At 38.0% G+C, this 23,331-nt stretch overlaps 1 protein-coding gene across 2 annotated transcripts in view; it reads right to left on the bottom strand.

Annotated features, from left to right (window-relative positions):
• The window catches only part of FRMPD4 (FERM and PDZ domain containing 4), a 283,791-nt gene that overhangs the window by 48,225 nt on the left and 212,235 nt on the right, over positions 1–23,331 (bottom strand). For both annotated transcript variants that reach the window (XM_079309609.1, XM_079309608.1), the window contains exons 3-4: positions 16,070–16,230; positions 13,961–14,063 (exon numbers count right to left, since the gene is read on the bottom strand). In XM_079309609.1, the coding sequence (XP_079165735.1) occupies positions 13,961–14,063; positions 16,070–16,230 (264 nt within the window). The remainder of the gene's footprint in view (positions 1–13,960; positions 14,064–16,069; positions 16,231–23,331) is intronic.

Raw genomic sequence — 23,331 nt, 5'->3', positions numbered from 1 at the left:
TTACTGCTGTAAGACAGAGCTTCTCATTTTTCCTCCTTCCTGTAAAACTTATATGTTCCCAGAAAGGGCTGATAGTCCCAAAGGTGCAACTTATTCAACTCCTCAAAGTCCAGAATCATGTATGAGATAGAGCACTCTTACTACACTGATGCACTCACAGATCTGAGACTGACACACAACCTGTATCTGGCTTGTCCAAACACAAGCTTCCTGGCTAACTGCTGCTGGTGGATGTTTTGTGAAGGCCTTAGGTTATGGTACAGCACATCTTTCCAAACAGATACAAGTTCATAATTTAAAGACTTTAAATTATGAGGAGTGACCACAACTCTCTGTCTCTTATCTCTCACAGTGTTATTAGCTGCAGTTTTTTAGGACTAGCCCTTTCTTCCAAGTTGAAAAGACACTTGCTATCCCAGTTTGTCCTTGTTCAGCTGAAGCTGTCTTGACCTGTCCAGCAGCAACCTGACTAGGCTGAATTTCTTATGAATCTCATAAAAGAGGAAACTTGTGGTTAATTTTTGCTGCTCTTCCCAAACTACATCCTATTATCAGCACACTTTCAGGAATGGAGAGCACTGCAGACCTTCTATAGTTATATATAAAATTTATATTGCCTCCCTACTCCCACTTGATATTCTTATTCTTTTTATATCCATTTTATATTCATTCTATTAGCTACAATGTACTGCTCTGAAAGGTCAGATTCAATGAATTATTTAATGCTATGGCAAGCTGAGGCATGAACTGCTACATCTTAAGTCTCTAGTTTCACCCTAGGCTGAGCTTCATTACGTGAGCCAAGGGGATCTAGAGAAGGCTGGTCTCGATACCAGCTTTAATCCACTTGCTCTGAGCAACAGGCACAGTCAGCCTGCACTTCACCTTGGCCAACCTTCTTCTGAAACAAAGTTTTTACTACCAGAGGCCATATCCAACACACTACACTGAGAAACAGCACCTCCCTTCTAATGCCAGCACACAACTTTAAAAGCCCCTTTCTCTAAATTTCTGAACAACTGGAATTTCAGCAGCTGTTGCCACATGACAGTGCTTTTATCAGTTAGAGGTGTGAAGACCCAGGTCCAGAGAGAGTCACAACAATGATCAGAGTGCTGGAGCACCTCTGCTACAAAGACAGAATCAGACAATCAAGATTGTTCAGCCTGGAAAAGAGAAGGTGCCAGGAACACCCTAAAGCACCTTTCAGTAAATGAAAGAAGGCCTCTAAGAAAGATGGGGACCAACTTTTTAGCTGGGCCTGCTGCATTAGGACAAGAATTTTTAACCTAAGACACGTTTAGAATACAAGGAAGGAATTCTTTACTGTCAGGGTGGTAAGGCACTAGAACAGGTTGCTCAGAGAAACTGTGGATGCCCCATCCAATGCAGTGTTCAAGTTTAGATTGGAAGGACTCCAAGCAAACTGATCTAGTGGAAGATGTCCCTGCCTATTGCAGGGAGGTTGGAACTAGGTGATCTTTAAGGTCCCTTCCAATACAAACTTCTTTATATCATGCTTATTTTGTCATCCTTAAGTACCAGCTTTGCCATGATCTCCAGCTCTGCCCTTCAGCATCTCACAGGAAATGGAGTTCCAGCTGCCTTGGTTACAAAAGCCTCATGATAACAGCCTCTTCTGTAGGTGAGGCAATCTCCAAAGGGATTAAATTAAATGTGTTGTGTATCTTTGGCAAAATGTACAAAGAGTACCTCTCTCTCCCCATAGGTAACCTGTATATCCTATAAACCCCATAAAACTACTAATACCCATAAAATTATGGGTGTTATAAAAATCCCCTCTGTCCATATCCTTCCTCATTTAAATGTGGTTTTTTTCTTGTAAAACAAATGAATCATGATCTTTTTCTACTGGAGAGAATCACAATGACATGGTAGAATTTGTACCTTTTATGTATCACTTTTAGAGAAATGTTTCAGATATATATTTTAAAACTGTCTAAGCAACTCTCCTTTTATCAGGTTGGCTGTACAAACAATATAATATGGTCATGACAAACCATGTAAAATGTCACGACAAGATTTTGGGTAACTTGAGCTGCAGAACCTCAGGATCTTGTTTCTAAGTAACGCACAAATCCTAAATCTATTATAACAGAACTTTATGAATCATATTCCTCTCTCTCCATACATGCATACAAACATGTGCAAATGCCTCCATACAAATGTAGAATATATACTGCATGCTTATGGCATGTTATTTGTCCAAAAAACACCCCTAAGACTTACATTAGCAAAGTGTATCCTCAATCTATATACCTGGGAGCACAAATTATGCCATTTTCTCTTTCTCAAAAAAACACGGTTGAAAAAGTGTGTGCTGGATTTTCTTCCACTCTCATATGTCAGTATGTAGTACAGTTCCTTCCTTAAACCCATGGTAGTTTGAATGAATTATTAATGAACTCAAGGCATCTGCTGGACACTGCAACATGACTGTAATTGGTGCAGAACACTAAGAAATGGTTTCAATACCTTTTAAGGGGAAAAGGAAGCAGTATCTTTACTAACGCGGTTGTCCTAATATTTAATTAAAGACTTTGAACACAAATAGAATTTCAGATGAAATGCAGAACAAAAGGGTATTTCTGGTCACAAAAGTATAATTTCCATGTAAAATTGAGCAGTAAGGAGAATGACACAAAATAAAAAATTAAAAATAAACTGGACTGCAAACTCAATTAATTGTTTTAATTTTTTGCTGTCTTCCAATATGAAGAGTTTTTGCTATTTCTCTTGATAAACTCAGGCAGATGATATTTTCCTTTTAAGTCTCATGCACACTGTAATGACACATAGAAAATAATATTGAGCAGAAAAGATGAAGCAGGGAACGAAAATTTCAGTATAATGACTAAACCTCATGACTCCTATGGTTTTTATGAAACACAGATGACCTAAAGGATTTTAAACTGCTGTAGCAACCAATTTCTTCTACAAAAGAACTGCCTTTTTCACACAGTGCTTTCTGAGCAACAGACCTGCTGAAAAGCTGAAGTGATCATAAAATGGGTAAGTTCCATGATACAAGATGACAAGACCTTTACCACTCCTGGAGTCTTGTTAGATTCATAAGTTGAACAAATGTGTTTTAACTAAACCTCCAATCAACCTGAATTACTTTATTTAACAATACAGACAGTGGACTGCAGGGATTTTCCCTTGTGCAGTAAGTAAAATATATGAAGCTTTAGTCTGCATGAGGAAGAATAGGAGTTAAAAGAACAATTAACATTTCAGCACATAATATGTAAGAAATACGCCTTTGGGGAAACGTAGGCTGATGGCAATCTGGTTCTATCTCTGCAGTTTCTCCTTTGGTATTTGCAGGCTCTAGGTTGATATTCTTACTTCTTGGTTTCTCAGAAGCAGCTTCTTTGTTTCTCAAACAAAGCCAAAGCAAGAGTAAGACCAACATCATTTGGAATTCACCTGCTTTGAAATGCACCATTCATCTTTTCCTGTTGCTGCTTTCAGGAGGTTTGTGAAGGCTTGGTCATTAAAAGTCAAGCAAAAAGTCAAACATAAAATTACATCTATGGGAATAAAAGCCTAAAAAAAGCTAAAGCAATAGCTAAAATTCTTCTCTTACACTACTTGTCATGTGTTGCCTGTAATAAATTGCAGATGATCAATTGTCACATCAGAAATCTAGGAAAAGCTGACTAAAAAATCCCAGAGGAGTCCACCACATTTATCTGCCTTTTGAAGCACTCAATAAAAAAAAAAACAAAAAAAACCAAAACAAACAAACAAACAAAAAAAAAAACCAAAAAAGAAGAATTTATTTTAGCTATCTTTATTTTCTACTAGTTTCTACTAGTTTTTGTCTCAGATTAATGAGAAACTGTTTTTCTCCTTTGACGTTCCACTGTGACCCAGAGTCATCCAAATCAGTGGTAATATTTAACTGAAGAATCTCACTTTGGGGCCTAATGAGTCAGAATATGTAAAACTGTTTGCTTCCCCTTTTAACTAACCATCTGATTGGGCATATCAGGTAGAATTAGAAGTAGATACTCAATCTCTTGACAGTTTCTGGAGTCCTTGTTGGTTCACTACTGCTGAATCAAAAATATTATCTAATTCTGTGTTCAAACTTTTCTAGTCCATCAACCAACACAGAATTCCTCACCACCTTTCCATTCCAACTACATTAGTATATCAACTGCTAGGAGAGACTGTGAATCACAGAATTATTCTTATTGGAGGGGAAAGGCTAGAGACAGTCAAGCCTTTCGATCAGATTTTTTAAAAAGCTTCCAAAAAGCCCTCCAAAATTAGACCTTACAAACACAAAAAGATGTCAGAAAAAAAAAAAAATTGAAGTCAATTGCACTGAGAGCCAGATCCAATTATTTTACAAAACAATTTAATCTAGACATCTCTCAATCAAAAAGAAGTCACAGAGAATTTTATCACACTAAGATTCAGAGATTGATAAAAACATAGAATTGCCTCAGTTGGAAGTGATCTACAAGGACCACTGAAGTCCAACTCCTAGCCCTGCACAGGACTACCCCAAGAGGCACACCATGCCCCTGAAATTGTTGTCCAAACACATCTTGAACTCTGTCTGGGTCACTGCTGCAGCACTGGGGAGCTGCAGTGCCCAGCCACTCTTTGGGTGAAGAACTTTATTCTTATACTGAATCTCAACCTCCCCTGACATAATGTCAACCCTGTTTTTGTCTCTTTGCCCCTTCCCATCTAGTTGAACTATTAAGTATTCACTTAGGTACTTTCTAATTTCTACTCCTTTTTGTGCTTTTCCAACTCCTTAGACAAACTACAGGTTACAGGTTTGAAACACTGACATCTCTTACATGTTTTTGGCTGACTGAAAGGCAACATTGCCATGAGAGCAGGAATATGAAATGAAAGTGGAGAGGTAGCCACTCAAAGTGGACCCTAATGCTCAGAGGGAAAGCCACTTATAGACACACACAGCTTCAGAAGCACCATTCTTCATTTTATTTTAGTTCATAGACTAAATGTCATCTAGAAAGTAAACAGAATTCTGAAAGTAAAAACTAACTGAGAATCAGGAAGACACAGCATCAGCATGCCACAGAACTAGAGAAAGATCTTGTCATCTTCAGGGACTCCTGAGTCAGCTTCCCATTATGTAATTCATTATAATTACATTGTTATAGCAATGGACCATGGAGTTCCCAGACCTCTTCACAACATTTTTCACTGAGTAGGGTTTTACTCATTTACAGTCACCCTCCATATGTCCTTCCCACCCCAGGGAATGCTGCTGCCACCTTGACAGGGGAAAAAAACCTGAAAAGTAAGACTAAAGATACTTCAAATTAATGGAAATCTACAATACATTGCAAATTGGTCACATCCTTTCACCCTTCTCTTGCAACAGTTTAAATTGCCTTTTACCTCCTATGAACACTGGTGCATGTAAAACTGCCACCTTCAAAACAGCACTCCTTATAAGGAGGCAATTTAAATGCCTTTTCTTCATACAAGGTACCTGTAGCTGACAGAAGTCTGCAAAGGTCAACTTACAAAACCATAAAAATATCATGTCTGCCTCTCAGCTCTTGACATCACCTTTGCCATCTTTCTATCAAAGTACAGTATTTTGGTATCATTCAGAGCAACTACAAGCCACTTTATTGACAATGCAACCTACATTTCAGTGTTTTAAAGAACTACTTCCATGTCATCCTGAAGCTATTTAGGCAGCAGATAAAAAGACAGTTAATTTCTGTGATTCATATGGCCAGCACTGGCTCAGGACAAAAGGAAATGCTGATGCCACCACTGGGAAAAGTCACATTTTGAAAGCCTTCCCAAAGCACCACAGGCCTACAACCATCATGTCTTCTCAGAAATGACTGTTTTGCCCTTGCAATAGCTTCATTAGCTGATGTATATGTGCTGAATTAGTCAGCAACTGACTTTCCAGTAAGGGCAGACAGACACTCCTGGAAGGACAGAGTCACTTTGTGAGTTCTGTGCATGCAGTGGTGAAGGCATCTCTGTCATCTTTCTCCTTCACAACCCCTCCATGCTGGCAGCCCCAGGTTCATAGCACAATCCTCTCCTCTCCTCTCCTCTCCTCTCCTCTCCTCTCCCTCCTCTCCTCTCCTCTCCTCTCCTCTCCTCTCCTCTCCTCTCCTCTCCTCTCCTCTCCTCTCCTCTCCTCTCCTCTCCTCTCCTCTCCTCTCCTCTCCTCTCCTCTCCTCTCCTCTCCTCTCCTCTCCTCTCCTCTCCTCTCCTCTCCTCTCCTCTCCTCCCCTCTCCTCTCCTCTCCTCTCCTCTCCTCTCCTCTCCTCTCCTCTCCTCTCCTCTCCCCCAGAAATTGTTCTGCACAGTCTGGTGTTTCCCAAACAGCTCCTGAAACTGTCTCTGGCTTGTGCTTCTCCCTGGCTTCTACTTTCTGCTGATTAAATTTCATAGTGAATGCACCTGTGTAAGTGTAGCTGTCCTGTTTAATGTCTTCAAGGCATCCACAGAACATTCAAGTACAAACAGCACAATGCAAAGGGCTGCCTTGCCCAACATTGTTTTTGAGGATTTGGAAGTGTCATTTCAAGAGAGACATATAAAGCAGTTGGGAAAGAGAAACCATGTGATTCTGGTAGTTTGACAGCTACACTCTAACCCTCCCTACTCTGAACACAGGACATGAGATTTTTAGGCACCTCCTGCTTCATATTCCAACCAGATGTAATCCTTTGATGCACAGGGCTTGCATAAACAGCACAAAGAAGGATAAACATCTATTGCAGAGCACACAATATAAAGGTAATTGATCATGGGAGCATTAATTCATAATAAAGCTGGGTGTTCATTTGAGTGACTTTACATGGAAACAGTTTCTCTGAGACATTCACATCAGTGCATCTGGCTTAAGAGCAAATCTTGAATTTGGACAAACCAACATTTTTGTTTAGTTGTATGAGAAGCAGTAAGCTTGTCAGAACAAGCTAATGAGAGCAGCATTTGCTGGCTCACATCTGAAGAACCAATCAGTACAGTTACTTATGTTTTGGGCATAGCTGTTCCACGTCTCCATTCTTACCCTGAATTCCATAAAGCAACTTGTTAAGGAACAGCTGACCTGAAATTCATCATGGCTGACTCCTTTTTCAAGAGAACAGAGTGAGATGATGACACAATATCTCAAACAGATGACACATCAAGCCTTGGAATTTCAAAAAAAGGCCAACACTTGCTAACTGTCAGGGACATTCAGCGTGGTTAACACAAAAAGAAAATTAGGTTTACACAACAAATTAAGATCTCAACATTCAGAACACCTGAATCATCAAGGCCAAACCTTTCTAAACCATGTCAGTCAACTTTCTGCTAAGAATAAGTAAGAATATGACACTGCATATGATAGATTTAAAAGAGAACAATGTCCATAGTTGGTACTGATTTTATCAATAACAAGTAATATCTCTATACAGCTTTCTGCCCTCACAAGCCTTTGAAAAGGTGGGTGGGCATTTCTGAAATGTAGTTTCAGATTAATAATTAAAATCTGGAGAAACCTGAGTTAGCCTTCAATATATTAGCTCAAGAACAAGAAGCATCACAACAGCCAAGAAAAGAAGGTAAACGAGATATTATTAAATGTGTGCTCTCACAGATTCAGAGCTAATTTCAAGTATGATCCAGTTATCTCTGTATTCAAACACCTCAAAAGGTAGAAGATACATATCTACCAACACTCCTCTAGACAGAGAGGAACTGACTTCTAATATCCTGAGCTCTGAGCTCCCTGCATGGGCTGGCTGATGAGGTGTAGCTAATTAAATGCCCTGGCAGAAAGCTTATCTCCATTGATGGCACTTGTAAAATTCTTACAGATCACTTGGTCCAACATTTTGTCCCTTTGTTCACCATCATGTGTTTAAAATTTAAAACACTAGCAATTCATCAATCAGGGCCTGACACAAAGTGGGTACAGCCTCCAGATTTATATACTGAACTGGGAGTATAATGGAGTACCTTCAAATTAAAATGTCTGCATGACTGGCTTTTCAGAAAAAGCAGTTTTCAAGGTTCATGGTTGCTAAGCAGTATCATAGTTAATAGCTTAATATGCTTGATTTTTTTCTCTGTGATGTTGATGAAGAAAGAATAACTTTAATAGTAAGTCCACCAAAATTATTTTATCCAATATATGAAACTGTCTAAACTAGATCCAGAAACATTTGAAAAGCAGCATTTTCAGCTGCTGTGAGAAGAGATGGTGACAGGCACTGTCACTGAGCTCCCTTTTACACTTGCATTTAGCTCTGAGGATACAGAGCAGGAAAAGTGGTTCCCTGACATATACAGAGTCAAATGGGAGCTACAGAATCCTCAACCATTTCACAATGATGGTGAGAAGGGTCAGTATTGATTCAATTCATGTTAGTGCTTAAAATGCAACATGCAGCTAAAATCCTGTAGGGTTCCTTCTCTCCAGTCTTAGGCAATACACAATTAAACCATAAATTTTACTGAAGAACTGAAAGAATCCTCTAGATTCTCTTGATGAAAACTTGCTGTGACATTAACTTGCCAAAGAAAGAGTTATTTCAGAGAGCTTTTTGAGTCATTTCTCTTAAATAGAAAAGAGCCAACATGAAAAATAGAGCCGACAAGAAAAAAAGCCAACAAGATAAAAGCCCTTAATGAATTTCACCTTTTTCATTTCTGTCTTTGCAATTTAAGTCTTTTAGAGGAATTTCACAGGATATCAAATCCTATATCTACTGCTGTTACAGTTGCAAGGAATGGACTAATCTAGCCTAATTTAGCAACCTAGAAGTCAGGCTTCTACTCCACAATACTTTTCTCTCTTTTTCTTCTTCAGTCAGCGTATACTAAATCTTTCTGCAACAGGGTGGTTTTTCCAAAACAACTATCTCAGATGGATCACCCTCTTCAGATGCCAGTTTCTTCTGGATGGCTGCCTGGATAACTATTTTAATTAAAGTGTGAACAAAGTGACACTATCATGTCGTACTCACTGTTTGGTTTATGGAGTAAGCAGAACACTTGTTCTTCACTTAAAATTTCAGCAAAATACCTTGCTAAATAAAAAGACAGTTTACATAAGCTGGGATCCTTGTAGACTAATGCCTACCCAGTGCAATCTAAGATAAACAAGTCGTTCATGTGATAGGAATTGCCTATAAACAGCTAATATGGCAAATCATTTTTTAGAGGTTTTTCTTCGTTTCAAAATGAAAAAGTTGGTTAAGTTTATTCTTAAAAAGATAAAAATGTAACATTAACCAATGATAATGAGATACATGCACCTCAGAGCCACCAATTGAGACTGTACTTAATATACCTTCTATTAAGTCAGTGTTGCATTGTTGCTCACCTTCACATGAGGAAAAAATTGCTCCATTGCACCATGACTTTAATGTTATCTCAAAGCACTTCTTGTTAAGTACATGTGAAAATCTTTAACTGACAGAATCTGTATCAGCAGCAAAATAAAACCAACATACATAGCTCCTGATAAATTTTGAACTGACTGCACTTCAGATACATCCTTTGTATTCTGATTGCTTGATACTTGCCTTTACTTGAAGCTTACATTTAGAAAAGTTATCTTGTTTCTTCCTCTTTTTTGAAATTCTGTAACTGTCTGCCTTGAATGGAATTCATCTTGACCACAGCCACAAGTGACATTCATAAAACTGACCTCTCTTTGTAAGGGAAACCATAAACACAACTTCTGAGTTTGTGCTGGAAATACCTCAGGAGAACACAATGTGGTGCAAAAGCCATTGAACAGCACCCAGAAATAATGAGTCCAAATGGATTTTGTCTGCAAACCATACTGGATTCATGTTTCTGTAGCCCTGGCTTTCAAAGGATGACTTGAACACTAATTAAGTGTTGCCAGTAAAGCAGAGCCAAGAGAATTCAATGGATTAGAATGACCTACAGGGAATATTTTTAATGAATACCCCTGATAATCTTCAGACCTGAGACCTCCTAGGATACAAGACTGTCCCTCAATGCTTAAAAAACAAACCAAAATCTCTCACCAGGAACCTCAGGTTCCTGCTCAGTACCCTCTGAAGTCAGCAGAAGTAGGTATAAGAATTTTCTACTAAAGGAAGATTATTTTCAGTAATGAATGTTTAAAAAGCCCACACATAGTTAAAATATTACAATGCAATAAAAAAACAATGGGAAAATTTCTGTATTATGCATTGCATTAAACTTCTTGCATTATACTGTAGTAAAACCATTCTATGAAGGGGATTTTCTTGAAAGACCACTCTATCTATTTCTAATCCTGCAGGAGTAACAGTTAGACAATGTAGAGCTGGTAGGAAAAGGACTGAAGAAAAAAATCTAAAAGAAATTACTCTGATTTATTTTGTGGGAAATTTAGAAGTAAAGCTAATTTATTGGTTAGGGATATGCTTTTTTCTAACCAAAAAAGAATATTTAATTGACATTATTCTATTATCCTTTTTGGCGGACATTTTGAATTTTTTTAAAGAGAGATAGACTTTTCTAAGAAAAGAAAAATTACCTTTTCCATTTTCTTTTCCTTCAAGTTCATAATTCTTTTCATAAATTAATATTCTGACAATGTTTTCTTGGAAAACAATTAAATATTGTGTTTCATTAAAAACTCTCTTTACCATTCAAGGTTGTCTTAACATCTATGTATATTTTGCTTGGAAGTTTTGGGCTTTCTTAATCCTGGTGAAGTTTATGCTTATCTGGTTGTGAAATCTGCATTTTTCTTTTCTTATACAATTTGGTTTTTTTTTTTTTTTTTCTATTTGGCATGATATGGTCTTTATATCAGTATTTTGAAAGTAGATTGATTTTTCCCACACTCTGCAATTAAAATGACAAATTGTTTGTGGACTTTACAAAAAGCTTTGAGAGAAAGCTGCATAAAAATAGCCACTGAATTTCACATTAATATAAAATATACCTTTTTATACCTAATCAGCAAGAGGCCATGTAATCACAGAAAATAAGAGTGTTGGAATATCAATTTTTCATTAACCATGAGATAGCACAGTTTAAGAGAAAAAGAGGTAGAAGAGTCCAGTCTGAAATCAGACTGCAGCTTGTCCAGGGCATTGGCAAGCAGGGTCTTTTGGGATGCAGCCCTGAAAGGACAGAGCCCAGGAGAGAAGGGTGATCTCCCCAGAGAGCCTCTTCCAGGTGCCAGAATGGTCTATTCCAACCTGCAAGGAAGCAGGCAGGTAAAGCACCAGTGTGGCTCCACAGGAAAAGCCTGAACAAGACCAAGCACAATGGGAAAAAAAACGAAAAAAGAATGAAAATGGAGAAATGAATGAAAATTAAATGAAAATGGAAAGAGATCAGAGATGGAAATGGAGACATGCTACCCAGAGAAGCTGTACCAGGCAGAGATGGGGTTTGCAAAGCTCAGCTGGCACTGAAACTTATCCAGGATGGATGAAGGATAATAAAAAGAGTCTCTACCACTACAACAGTACTGAAAGCCAAGGGAAATACAACCTTACTGCTAAACTCAGTGGGTAACCTGATGAAGGATGCTGAATGAGCTCAGATGCTCGATGCTTTCTTTGCCCTTTAGTGTCAAGGTCTGCCACCCTGGTCCATGAGCTCAGCAACTCAGTTTAGGGAACAGAGGCAGACAAAGGCTGAACTAGAGATTGCTTATGTAAGAGGGACACTCACAAGTCCATGGGCATAGATGGGATACATCTCAGGCTGATAAAGAAATTGGCTCATGTCTTTTTGAAAGGCCACTGGTTAAGAACTGAAACCTAACCCAGTGTGGTTTATCCAGTGAAATCACCATATTTGGAGATAATTAAAGACTTGATTGGGCAAGTGCTGAGCAGCCACATCTAACTTTGACACTGGAGGAAGAGGTCACACTGGATGACCTCCAGAAATCTCCTCTCAATTCTATGATTTTGTGATTATGCCATTGCATAATCTATGAGTTTAAAACACCCTCACTGCTGACCACTGAGATGCTGCTACCTGCAGGAAAACAAGATTTCAAAACTTCTCTCATGCACATTAAAAAATGCAGATGCATTGAAAAGTTACAGATGTATTTAACTCACATGAAAACCTTCAATTATACAGAAAAGATTCACTATTTCATTGATGTAAAGAATTGCTTCTGCTGTGGTGTCAGGATTTCACATTGACAGTGCTTAATCATTCCAGGTATCCCCACTGGCATGAAAAGAAAACTCTTATTTTCAAATGCTGTAACATACAACCCCAATATATTTCACTCCAAATTTCATCAAATAATGAGCCTGTCAAAATCCCAACAGCAGACAGATTTTGAGAGCAGAGGTAGAATTACAGTGTAAGAAAAGCACCACCTAAAGCTTTCCCTGGAACCAAACAACACTTAATTTAACACCACATATGTAGTCAATGTAATTGGGAAGGGTGACATTCTTATTGAGTTTCTCATTTGAAGGCAGACAGAGAATCAACTATACAATAAATTCAGTTTGTCTCAGGTCTCATCAGTCTATTTTCCTTGCTGTTATTACTACATATTGCTAGAAGCAGAAAACGAGATACAGAACTTAACTTTGCTTAATATTAGAGAATCAGGGAAAGAATGAACAAGACAACATTATTGCTTTATTAAGAAACAAAGACATCAAAAATGAGTCTAAGACCCATTTTTGAGGCTTATACAGTGATCAACACAGAGCACAAGACAGAACTTCATAAGGAGCAGGACAATTCTTTCAGTTTATGGAGTCCACTCATCACAAGAAGCTCTTAGCAAATTTTGTTTGTTAATTGACTTGCAGATGAACACTTTTTTGAAAAAAATCTGAAAATATATTTTGTTTAATCCCACCTAACATAGATGAAAGCCAGCAGAATTGCCAGCATTTTTATACCATTTCTGCATCATCTTTGGAAGTTTTCTTTCAGCTAAATCCCCAGCAAATGAGCACCCATCTGCAGGAGGAGTACAACTGCTGTGTCACTTCCTGCCCAATTTTCTGTAAACAAATGTGACTTTTCAAAAACAGGTAACACTGGAAATACTGATAGCTGTAAGTTTTGAGGAGAGGTACTTGTACCATTAAAATCTGAGCATTTCTCAGAATCAACAAGACCCACCAATTCACAATTTACACCAATGGGAAGGAGAATACAGAAACAAAACTGGTGTACAGTCGTCAGGCTACTGGAATTTAAATTATTAATTTTTTTGTTTTTAGTTACTTGCCATTTCTCTGTGCAATGCACTAACAATGCACTACTCCAAAAGCAAAGTTTATATATGAATTGCAATGCATCTTTTTCTACATTCTTAGTAATTGTCAGTCACTGTTCTTCCTTTCCCTCTACATCCTGTTACAAATACTGACATTTCTCCTTTCCTGTACAATCCTCAGCCACGTTTTTTGTCTAGTTTTCTGCCTTCTTCTCTCTTTCCTGCCTGCTTCTTTCACACATACTCACCTACCTGCATTCCACCTAAACACTTTCTGAGCTTCTCTACATATTTACATGCATTCATTCACTCTCAAAAATCATCCCACCAAGTTTTCTTTATTCTTCACATTAGAGAAACCTGACTTAACTTTCTTTATGTGAAAAATGAACATAATACAACTGTGAATGGAGCTTCCATGCTCTAAGAATCATCTTTTCAACAATCCATACAAAAAATAAACACCCGGAGAATACTATTCCTCTTTTGATACTCAAGTACTTTGGAGATATTTCTGGATGCTTTCATACTTTTTCAGCTACCCAGATGACATTTTAAGAAGATACTTCATTACAATACTAAAGTAATTTATCATTCTTCATTATAACTAAAGCAACATTATTTTCCCTTTTCTCAGCCATGGGAAGGCCAGACTTGCTGTACCACTGAATGGCTGCACAAGGCAATAAGTCACTGAGTTTGTAGTTTAAGTGACAGGACATCAACTACCTGACAAGGTCGATGACTCTCTCCCTTGGAGCAGTGCTGACTGGCTCATCATTAATCATTATGATCTGATCCCCTGGTATAAGCTTTCCTTCAGAGGGGCCGCCTGCAGACAAGTGAAGAAAAAAAAAAAACAAAACAGCACAAGTTAGCAGACCATTGTAAATGCATAGACACACTGTTGTTCACATACTACAAGTGTTTTTCTTCAGCTAATGGCATTTTTACACTAACACTATTTCTGATGTTACCAGTACTCCCTCACCAGGAAAATCTTGCAAGCTAGTGGTTTAGCAGCTTCTACTGAAGCTCCTCAAGTTCTAAACCTGTATCTAACCACCTAAACCAAGGGCTCAGTTTTCTAAAGGCCAAAAGGACCCATAAGCCATGGACTAATGCACCCTTTAAAGTGTGATCAACAATGTCTGATATTTTGTAAGACCACCCTGAGAAGGATTTCTTTTCCTGTGTTTACCTACTGTTTAGATCAGGAAGTCTTTTCCCATGGTAAGTATACCAGATCTTCCTGGTTGCAACACAGTGTTTCCTGTCCCAGGCAAAGGACATCTTATTCCTTTTTCCTATGAAACATCACTTTCATATTTGAGTATCATTCACAGATCTCTCCTATGACTTTTCTGTTCTAGGAAAAACAATCCTGTTATCTTCAATTTGAGACAGTAAGTTTTTATACCTCCAACTGCTTGAATCTCTTTTCTGCTGGATTCCTACCACTTGATGAACACAGGTACATCCAAAAGCATTGCCACTTTTGGTTAGACATGAATATTTAGCATTAGTCTGAATAGAAAATCAGTCATGTATTCTGGCACTGCTAAAATGCACATTGAGTGCATTGTATTTTATAAAATGCACATATTACTTTGTTTCTCAGCACAATTACATGCCCAGAACATGATGTGACATCACAGTTCCAAGTGTAAAAGATGCATCCTCTCTTTGTCTTTACACTCTGCAACGCTGATACATAAATAATACTACCACTGATAAATGAATACAAAGTCTTAAAATGTTTTAAGCATCAAAACCAATTCATTCAGCAACTTAGGTAATGCTGATCCTTTTCTCTATTTGCTTTGAAAACTTTACTCCACTTCCATATCCCACATAAATGGACACAAATCCTTGCAGGGGAATGTTGTCCTGAGCTCATATTTCCTCCTATTCACTTGTAACACAACATAGTAAACATGTTTTCCAAATTTTAAGATAAAACTACATGAATAATGCCAAGTTGAGAGGAATGAGCTGCCTGAATCTAGTTCAAATATTAGTTACACTGCTCACTTCATGTGAAAACAATACAAATGTAATCAATGCACACACGTGGGTAAATGACATCAGAACTTCACAAAGTCGATTTTGCCTCTCCTCTGCTCTCTGTGGGGGTTCTGGAGAACATATTGAACAAGAGCAAAGTCAAATCCCTGCCCTTGGCTGCAATTTTACATAACAACTGAACTTTTAAGCATAGAGAGCAGGAGCCTGCTATTTGGGAGACGGATTATCCCAGGTCTGGTCTCTCATAACTTCAAAAAGATCACAAGCTTCGCTAATTTTCACTGCAGGTAAGATGTTTAGGGCTATCTTCTGACCTGGTTTTTAACCATATAGTTATACAGATGCATTCATTAAAGAAAACAAGAAAAAAAAAGCCAGCAATAGCATCCGCTTTTTCAGAAAGAAATATTGTTTTTTAGAAACATAGCTTTTCTTTGGAAGGTGATGGTAAGAATGAAAAATATGCAAGTTTTAATCTCAGAACTCAACATACCTCTTGAAAAAGCTGATTCAATGGTAATGAAGGTGACAGCAAACCAGTACAAAGATACCAGGGAGAAGACTTCTTTCCTTGAATGAAATGGGTTAACTTTTTCAGGAAACAATAGTAATGGCTCAGAGCAATAACTCCAACTGGCTTTTTGCTAATGCATTTATGTAATGTTCAAAAATGAGTGTGAGAAAGGAAGCCATATCTAATGTTTGTGACTGCCTGCCTGAATATTTCAACAGTTCTCAAAGTTGTAGCTGCATTTCATCTTAGTAGGCTAAATCAAAGTTTTCTTCTGGGGTCAGGTGGGGGAAACATACCTGGTGTTACTGAGCGTACAACAACTGGCTTTTCACTACCAGCCACAAACCCAAATCCTAGCACAGGATCCCTCCTCATTTCCACTTTCCGAGGAGCTGGAGGGGTTATTTGGCAGCTCTCTATTCGAGGGTCTTCAAATGTGGCTGATTGTGTCATGTGACTGTGAAAAAAAATAAAAGATGGAAAAAGGAAAAAAATCATTAAAACATGATTTTGTGGTACTACTTGAGCCAAGCAATTTGTGCAACGATATGAGATGAGTATCTGAAATGTTCTCACCAGAGGAGCTAAATCACCAACTTAATAATTTTCTATTAGATTTTCTTATGCAGTAAATAATAATGCTGCTGGCAGGTCTCAAATAGTAATCAATAGTATCAGGCTTTAAAGAGGCCTCTTTTTGACAACACACATTTAATCATATACTATATATAAAAGAAAAATAACCCGACAATAAAGCCTTTGTCATCTGTGCTTGATTTTTTCATCCTTCAATTTTTGCAAGGGAAAAATAATAGTAGTGACCTACTCATAACATAAAACAAAACAATCAGAGCCTCTCAGCCTCTTTAAAAAGAGGACACACATTTTAATTTGGGGATCTACTATGTTAAACTGAGCTGAATTCTCTCCCTTCCTAAGGCACCCATAACAGCTCTGTATTTGCTACTTGGATAAACTATTTGCAATCACTTCAAAATGTTCCAGGGCACAAACAAACAAAAAAGATATCAAGAAAATATATTAATAGCAAATTACTAAAATAATTTACTTTCTTCTATGGTGTTATGACAAAGCCTATTTATTTTACCTAGAAAAAAAACCTCTTATGGCTGGAGGGAAAGATCTTGAGTTTTCAAGCAGAAAATAGAAAGGATAAAAGCCATTCAACATCATATATCCATGAAACAGGTAACAGTTTAAAAGCATAAAGATTTTAAATTAATGTTAATAAACACTGAAACATGGCTGATGCTGTAGGCAGTGAGTATCAAAACTCACACACATTTTCCACCCAAAGCCTAGAGTCTCCACAGAATCACAACTACCAATTCCTCAGTGCCAATCAGACAAACAGACCACTCCAGTGTCATACCCCAAATACCATCCATTGAACTCATGTACTTCAGGAAACCAAATAACCACTGCAGGTAACAAGCAATATCTGGCCAGCACAGTACAAAGACAGATTTCAGCTCATGGCATCAACTTATTGCAGTCCTGAGAGATCTCAGATAATATTTGTTTTAAGTTGCCTGACCAGGAGTTAACTCTTTTTTTACTTTCAAGAGAGTGTAAGTCTGCAAGTGCTGAACTAGCTCTAGCTCAGGGTAGATGGATGCAGTAGACAAATGGAGGGAGCCACATCCCAACCCACCTGCAGAGAGAGCACAGGCTCTGAGAAAGGTAACAGCCAGTGCCCGACCCAAGAACTCTGAAATGCACATCAGAGGCAGATATCCCTACAGCTCCAGGCAGTATCATCCATTGGTGTCCTCATAATCAATTAACAATATGAAATTCAAGCAATTTTCACATCTTTGATGATTTTACACATAACATGTTATAACATGAGAGTTAAGGGACACACTGTGTAACCAGCATTGTTGCTCTCACCACCTGTTCCTTTTTCATCCCTATTTTCATCATGCAAATACAACTCACTGAAGAATTCCAAACTGGCAGCCCATAAGGAAAAAGGTATCATTCAGAGATCTATTTTCAGCATCAATGGTATGCAAAAACTTCTCTAATCTTTCCCCAACACATACACCTTGGGCATGACAACAATTTACTTTCTCTCCATGGTCTGCTTCATTACTGATCCACAGAAGAGCAGCAAAATCTCAGTAAACTCTCAGTGGGAGTCTATTTCTGTTACTGGATTTTTCTAGGGCTTTTCTTCAAAGAAGCTTTCCATCCCTATCACTAGATTCAGTCTACCTAAGAGTAACATGCTGTCTTTTTATGCATATGATCAGAGGCAGCAGAAGTAACTTCTTTACAAAAATAAGAGCAAGAGAATATCTCTGTGCTCTCTTAATATACATATAAGGTGAGGACAGAAAAGAAGTAATTGTTTTTTACTAGCTAGAGCACCACATCTGATACTTCATTCTCTTCCTCCTCCAGCTTTTGTCAGTTTATTTTAGATAAATTTCTATTTTCTTTTTCCCAATGAACTGTTAGAAAACCCAAAGAATTATATGCAGACCCTTTAAAAATCTATCCTCAAGATGTTCCAGGCATCTCCTCTCCATAAATTCCCATTCATGGTTTGTGCTTCTAGATATTCATTTTGTCTTTCTAATGAGACAGTTTCTGAGGTGTCACTGGTATCTAGAAAACTGTCTATTTCAACTTGAGAACCTTGTTGTAGTAGAGAAGACAAAACTGTGCATTTCTCACCTCTCTTAGATGACAGCCCCACAAAGTTAACATTCCACAAAGTTAAGATTACCTATTTAATAACTTTTTTCGTAATAGCTGTTTCCATTTTTGTAACTGGGGCACTACAAGCCAAAACAGAAAGTACCTTCTGTCTCCAAAGAGAAAACACCATATTTACAACCAATGTGAAAATACTGCTTGAGCCTTTGAAAACTACTTTCCTGTCATTGTACTTAATCTGTCTTCTAGCACTTGTATAGTCTGTTTTAAAAAGGAAAAAAACCCAAAACAACCCCCAAAAACCCCAACCAACAGCTGCACTTCACATAGCAAATTCTAAGAGCAGGCAGAGATTTGCTGAAAGGAGCAGCCCTGCCCCTGGATGCTCCAGCCCTTGCCTTGGCTGGTGCTGAGGATCTGCAGCAGCACAGCATCAGTTATTCAAAGCCTAAGCAGGAGGATCAGCGAGGAGCAGTCCATCATGATTCTGACTAGTGCAGCAGACACTATTGATTTTTAAGGTTATCCACCTTGAAATACATCAACTAAAAAGACTCTGCACCTCATGCTTCCACTGCTTGCTGCATCAGATATTCCTGTGCCATTCAGTACTTTGGGGGTGTATTTCAAGAGAGCAGCAAGATGTATAAATATGATCCCAGAAGAGATTAGATGAATGCTCAAAGCTTTTTGTGATGGTACATTGACAAATCCCCTTCCTCCTGCGGTTAGTTCATTATTGAGATGCCAGTTCTGGTACCATAGTTCAAGACTAATTTGAATTTTGCATTAATTGGAAGTTTTTGATCTCCTTCTCAGCTGTGGAAAATACTGACTTCCACAGAATAACTATGATACGAGTTCTAAACAAGAATCTAATAAGCTTGGACTCAAAAAAGCCACTTTGGGGAACCCTACCCAGAACATCCCTTACATTGTGAAAGATCTTAGAAGAGTAACTGCACCACTACAAACCTGCTATTTACTTCAAACACCCCAAAAATGTATTTAGATACAGTTCTTACATCATAGCTAAAGATTTACTTTTCTCAAGGAAAAATGGCAGGAAAATAAAAAGGCTGAGATTTTTAATATGAACTGTTCTTTCCATGTACACAAACTCAAGCTGCCCTTAGACTGCCTTTTCAAAGACAGACACTTATTTTCTCCCATTTTCAATGGCTGAGATTAGTCCCTGCTTTACAATAGGCCATCTTCTCTGATGTACTCATGTTGCCAGTAGTGGGAGACTGCTGCCATATGAAGGAGTAATTCATGGAAAACTTCTTGAACAGAGATTTTATATACCAGACTCTTCTGAGAGATAAACTAGCAGCTATGGAAAATCATAGCAGAAGTGCAATCATAAGCACTTACTCTCAAAAACTCTCTGTGGCAACTGCTCTAGTCAAAAGAGAAGGTAACAGGGGAAATGAGAGAGATGGTGTCTGAGTGTGCATGAACCAACATGCAGAGCAGAATAGAGATGCTGCAGGGTGGCATAAAATTCATGTACACACTTACAAAGGGACCTACAGTGAGCAAAGGAGGAAGAAAATTGGGAAAGAAAAACAGCCTGGGGAGCACTGATCAACTGCATCATATGACACTTGCAAAACACAATTCAGAAGCCCAGGACATTTTGAGGAGCCTAACTTAACATGTGCATATCCAAATCTATGCTTGGCTTAGTCAGAGGTATGGTTTAAGATTGACACTTTGAATCCTCACATAATTGGCTTCAAAATTATGAAATTGGTAATATTTTCCATGGAAGACTTCCTAGCATTGTTCTTCTTTTAGTTAGAGGCTGAATAATCCAAGGAATATATAAACAAAGACTGCAGTTGAGAACTTAATTTAATAATGCTTACTGGTAATGAAAAACAAATTATCAGAGTGAAATGCTTTTTTAGCCTTTGCATTTTGACATGCCAAAAGTTTTTTTTGACAAAAAACCCCAGAAAAATGGTTAGAGCTCTAGCTCTTCTAAGAAACTGAAAACTATGGCATGAACCCAGCAATCCTGGTTATGATAAACATTGTTTTTGAAATAAGTAACAAAGGCACCTAAACAACTTTAGCTCAATTTTGCAAAGACTTCCAAAGAGAAAGCAGAAAAAGTGATACCTCAAACTAGTTGAATGCAGCTGAACACCCACAAACTCTAAAACAACCATAATCAATTGGCTGTTGCATCATGTTTTGACAGGGTGGACACATTTGGCTTTTGGGTGTTCCCCTATTACAGTTTGTTTCAATCACATCACAGGTTAATACCAGCTTGCAGTTTTGGGGTGTTTAATCCTTAGCTTTTAAATAGTTACAGTATCTCTGCTATACAGATTGATCTACCTACAAAATAGATTCTTTTAAACTTGAGACACAGCAGGTGTAAACTTGATCAATGACGGAGAAGAGTCTGTGGAAATGTCAAACCACTCACAGACTGATGAGTAGAAGTGGGCAAGGAGGATGGATGTAAGGACTTTTTACGTAAAGTTTAATTCAGAAATAACAAAACCACTTCAATTGTTGAGCACTATCTCATTAATTTGAAGGAGGTGGAGGATCTGCTTTGTTGATTGCAATTGTGATTTTTAACAAGATCTGTGCAAGTTAAGGACACTGAACAAACTTGCATTTAAATTGTCCATCTGAGTCCCTGCCATGAGTCTCTGCCTATTCTGCCCCAAAATTACCCCATCATACTCTATTCAGAGTCTTGGGCTCTGCACTCAAAACTTCCTGGGAGTGGGAAAAGCTATTGTAGCAACACATGGAAGTAAATCTAATCTAATTTTCCTTCAGTCACTATTCTTCAGGAATTAGCACTAAGTAAAATGGCTTGAGACTTGAGATAGTTTTATAAAAACTGGTAACAATATGAGGGTATTATATATTTTCATGTTTGATAATCTGGAAAGACTACCAAAACAACAATGACAGTTAAAAGAGAGCTGTCATAGAGATGAAGAAATATGCAAACTCTCCAGAAAATGAAAAACTGATCTTCGTTAATTTAGCTTAACTAGTAGCTAAATATGAAAAATAATTTCCTTCCTTCCTTTCTTCCTGGAACTTCTCAGTATATCCCAAGTCAATTTATTTTCTCTAAGAAATCCCCCTAGTATTATTAAGAACTAGGACACAAGTGTCAAAATCATGCATCAACTGCCTTTTACTTGAAAAGGATATTTCAAGAATAAAGTGCACAAGTAGTTATTACATTGCTCAGTAAAACTGCTGCTCCTACAGAGAATCTGGTGCCTTGACAAACTCTTTTTTGCTCCATTTTGCAGGAAACCAGAGAGTTGCTCAAAGCTCTAGAATTTTTTTAGGCATATTCAACAGACAAAGATTTTATATTTTCAGTGGTTAAAAAAGGAGTCAAATTTTAACGTTTCAAGAAAACACTCCCTACATTCTCACTGTTTTTGTGCAGGTGTATATAGTGAGAATTCAGTATCACAGCCACAGAATGCAACTGGGGATATTTATGATCTTTTTATTTCTTTATTTCTAGGACTACCCTTTTTTTTGCCCCAGTGTCAATTTTTTTTTTTTAAGCTTCTTCAACAGTTAAACCCTCCAAAGTCAGGTCATTTTATAACACCCTAGAAAATGTTTGGCATATGCCATCTGGATGAACATATGGTAAAAATGTAATTAGAAAGAAAAAAGGTTTGCTGGTTTCAGAAGAAGCTGGTGACAGCTTTTTTGATAAAATAGGATACTGGGAAATCTGACACGTAAAAGAATTTCAAAATCCACTCTTCCAATGTTGGGCATGATCTGCAATCTAAAGCAAGGCTAAGTGAACCAAAATTGCACTGAATAAAACTAACATGAATGCAAATTTAGCAAGCTAAAAAGTTTTTTTTCTCAACTTTAGTCAGACATTGGGGAAAACAACACTGAAAATATAATTCACAAAGACAATTAGCACTCATGTTATTACATGTGTAAAATGTAAATGCTTCTACATTCTGCCTTATTCTGTATATGAAAATTATATATTGGAAAGAAAAAAAACCAGCTTCTATAGTTGAACCCCACAAACACATGGGAATAAGTTCAAGCCCCAACTGCCAACAAGCAGTTTTTTGCTTTGAGTATTGTATCTACAGATTGCTAGAGAAATTCCCTTTTAAAATGATTCTTCTCTCGGGATAGCCACAAACACTTCAAAAGCTCTGTTCATGATGAACATTGGATTTCCTGCCTTTAGTATTGGGATGGGTCTTTACAGGCACATGCCAAATAGCAGAAATTGCACAGAAACATCTCAGTGAAAATTGGTGGAAAGAGGGCCCCCTGAATGCTGTAATTCCTCCCCTGGAAATTGAGCATGATGCCAGCCTCTGTCTGACTCAGTGCCCAAAATGCTCAGCCAACATGGGTGTGCCAATGAGGAGTACTCTGAACTGCAGCCATGCACATGCAGCACATAATGCACATGGACAGCCCACTCCCCTAACACAGTTATGCTCCTACACACTGCTGAATGGCACTTCTGCTCTCAGTCTCTGTCCCAGAAAACTGTTCCCACCCAGGTGACACCAGGTTCAGCAGAATTACTTTTGGTTTCAAAGCCTGTAAGTGAATAGAGATTCAGGGGTCCACTCTTGAGCAGGTTTTCCTAGCCAAAGGAGGCTCACTAAATACTCATATGTACAAGACTGCATGGAGAAAACCCACATGCCTCCCACAAGAAATTCCAGGGCAAGCCCTGGGCTGGAGCTATGAAGACAGGGTAATCCAAAAAGTGGGAGAAAGCAAGACAGCAGAAATGACAAATGGCTAACATTGGCTGGTTTGACCACTAATTGGTCCTTGCCTTTTCTTGGAAGAGATTTACAATGCCACA

This window comes from Erithacus rubecula (genome assembly GCF_903797595.1).
Source record: "Erithacus rubecula genome assembly, chromosome: 1".
In the NCBI taxonomy this organism is placed as follows: Eukaryota; Metazoa; Chordata; class Aves; order Passeriformes; family Muscicapidae; genus Erithacus; species Erithacus rubecula.
This window is presented reverse-complemented; position numbering and strand designations above follow the sequence as displayed.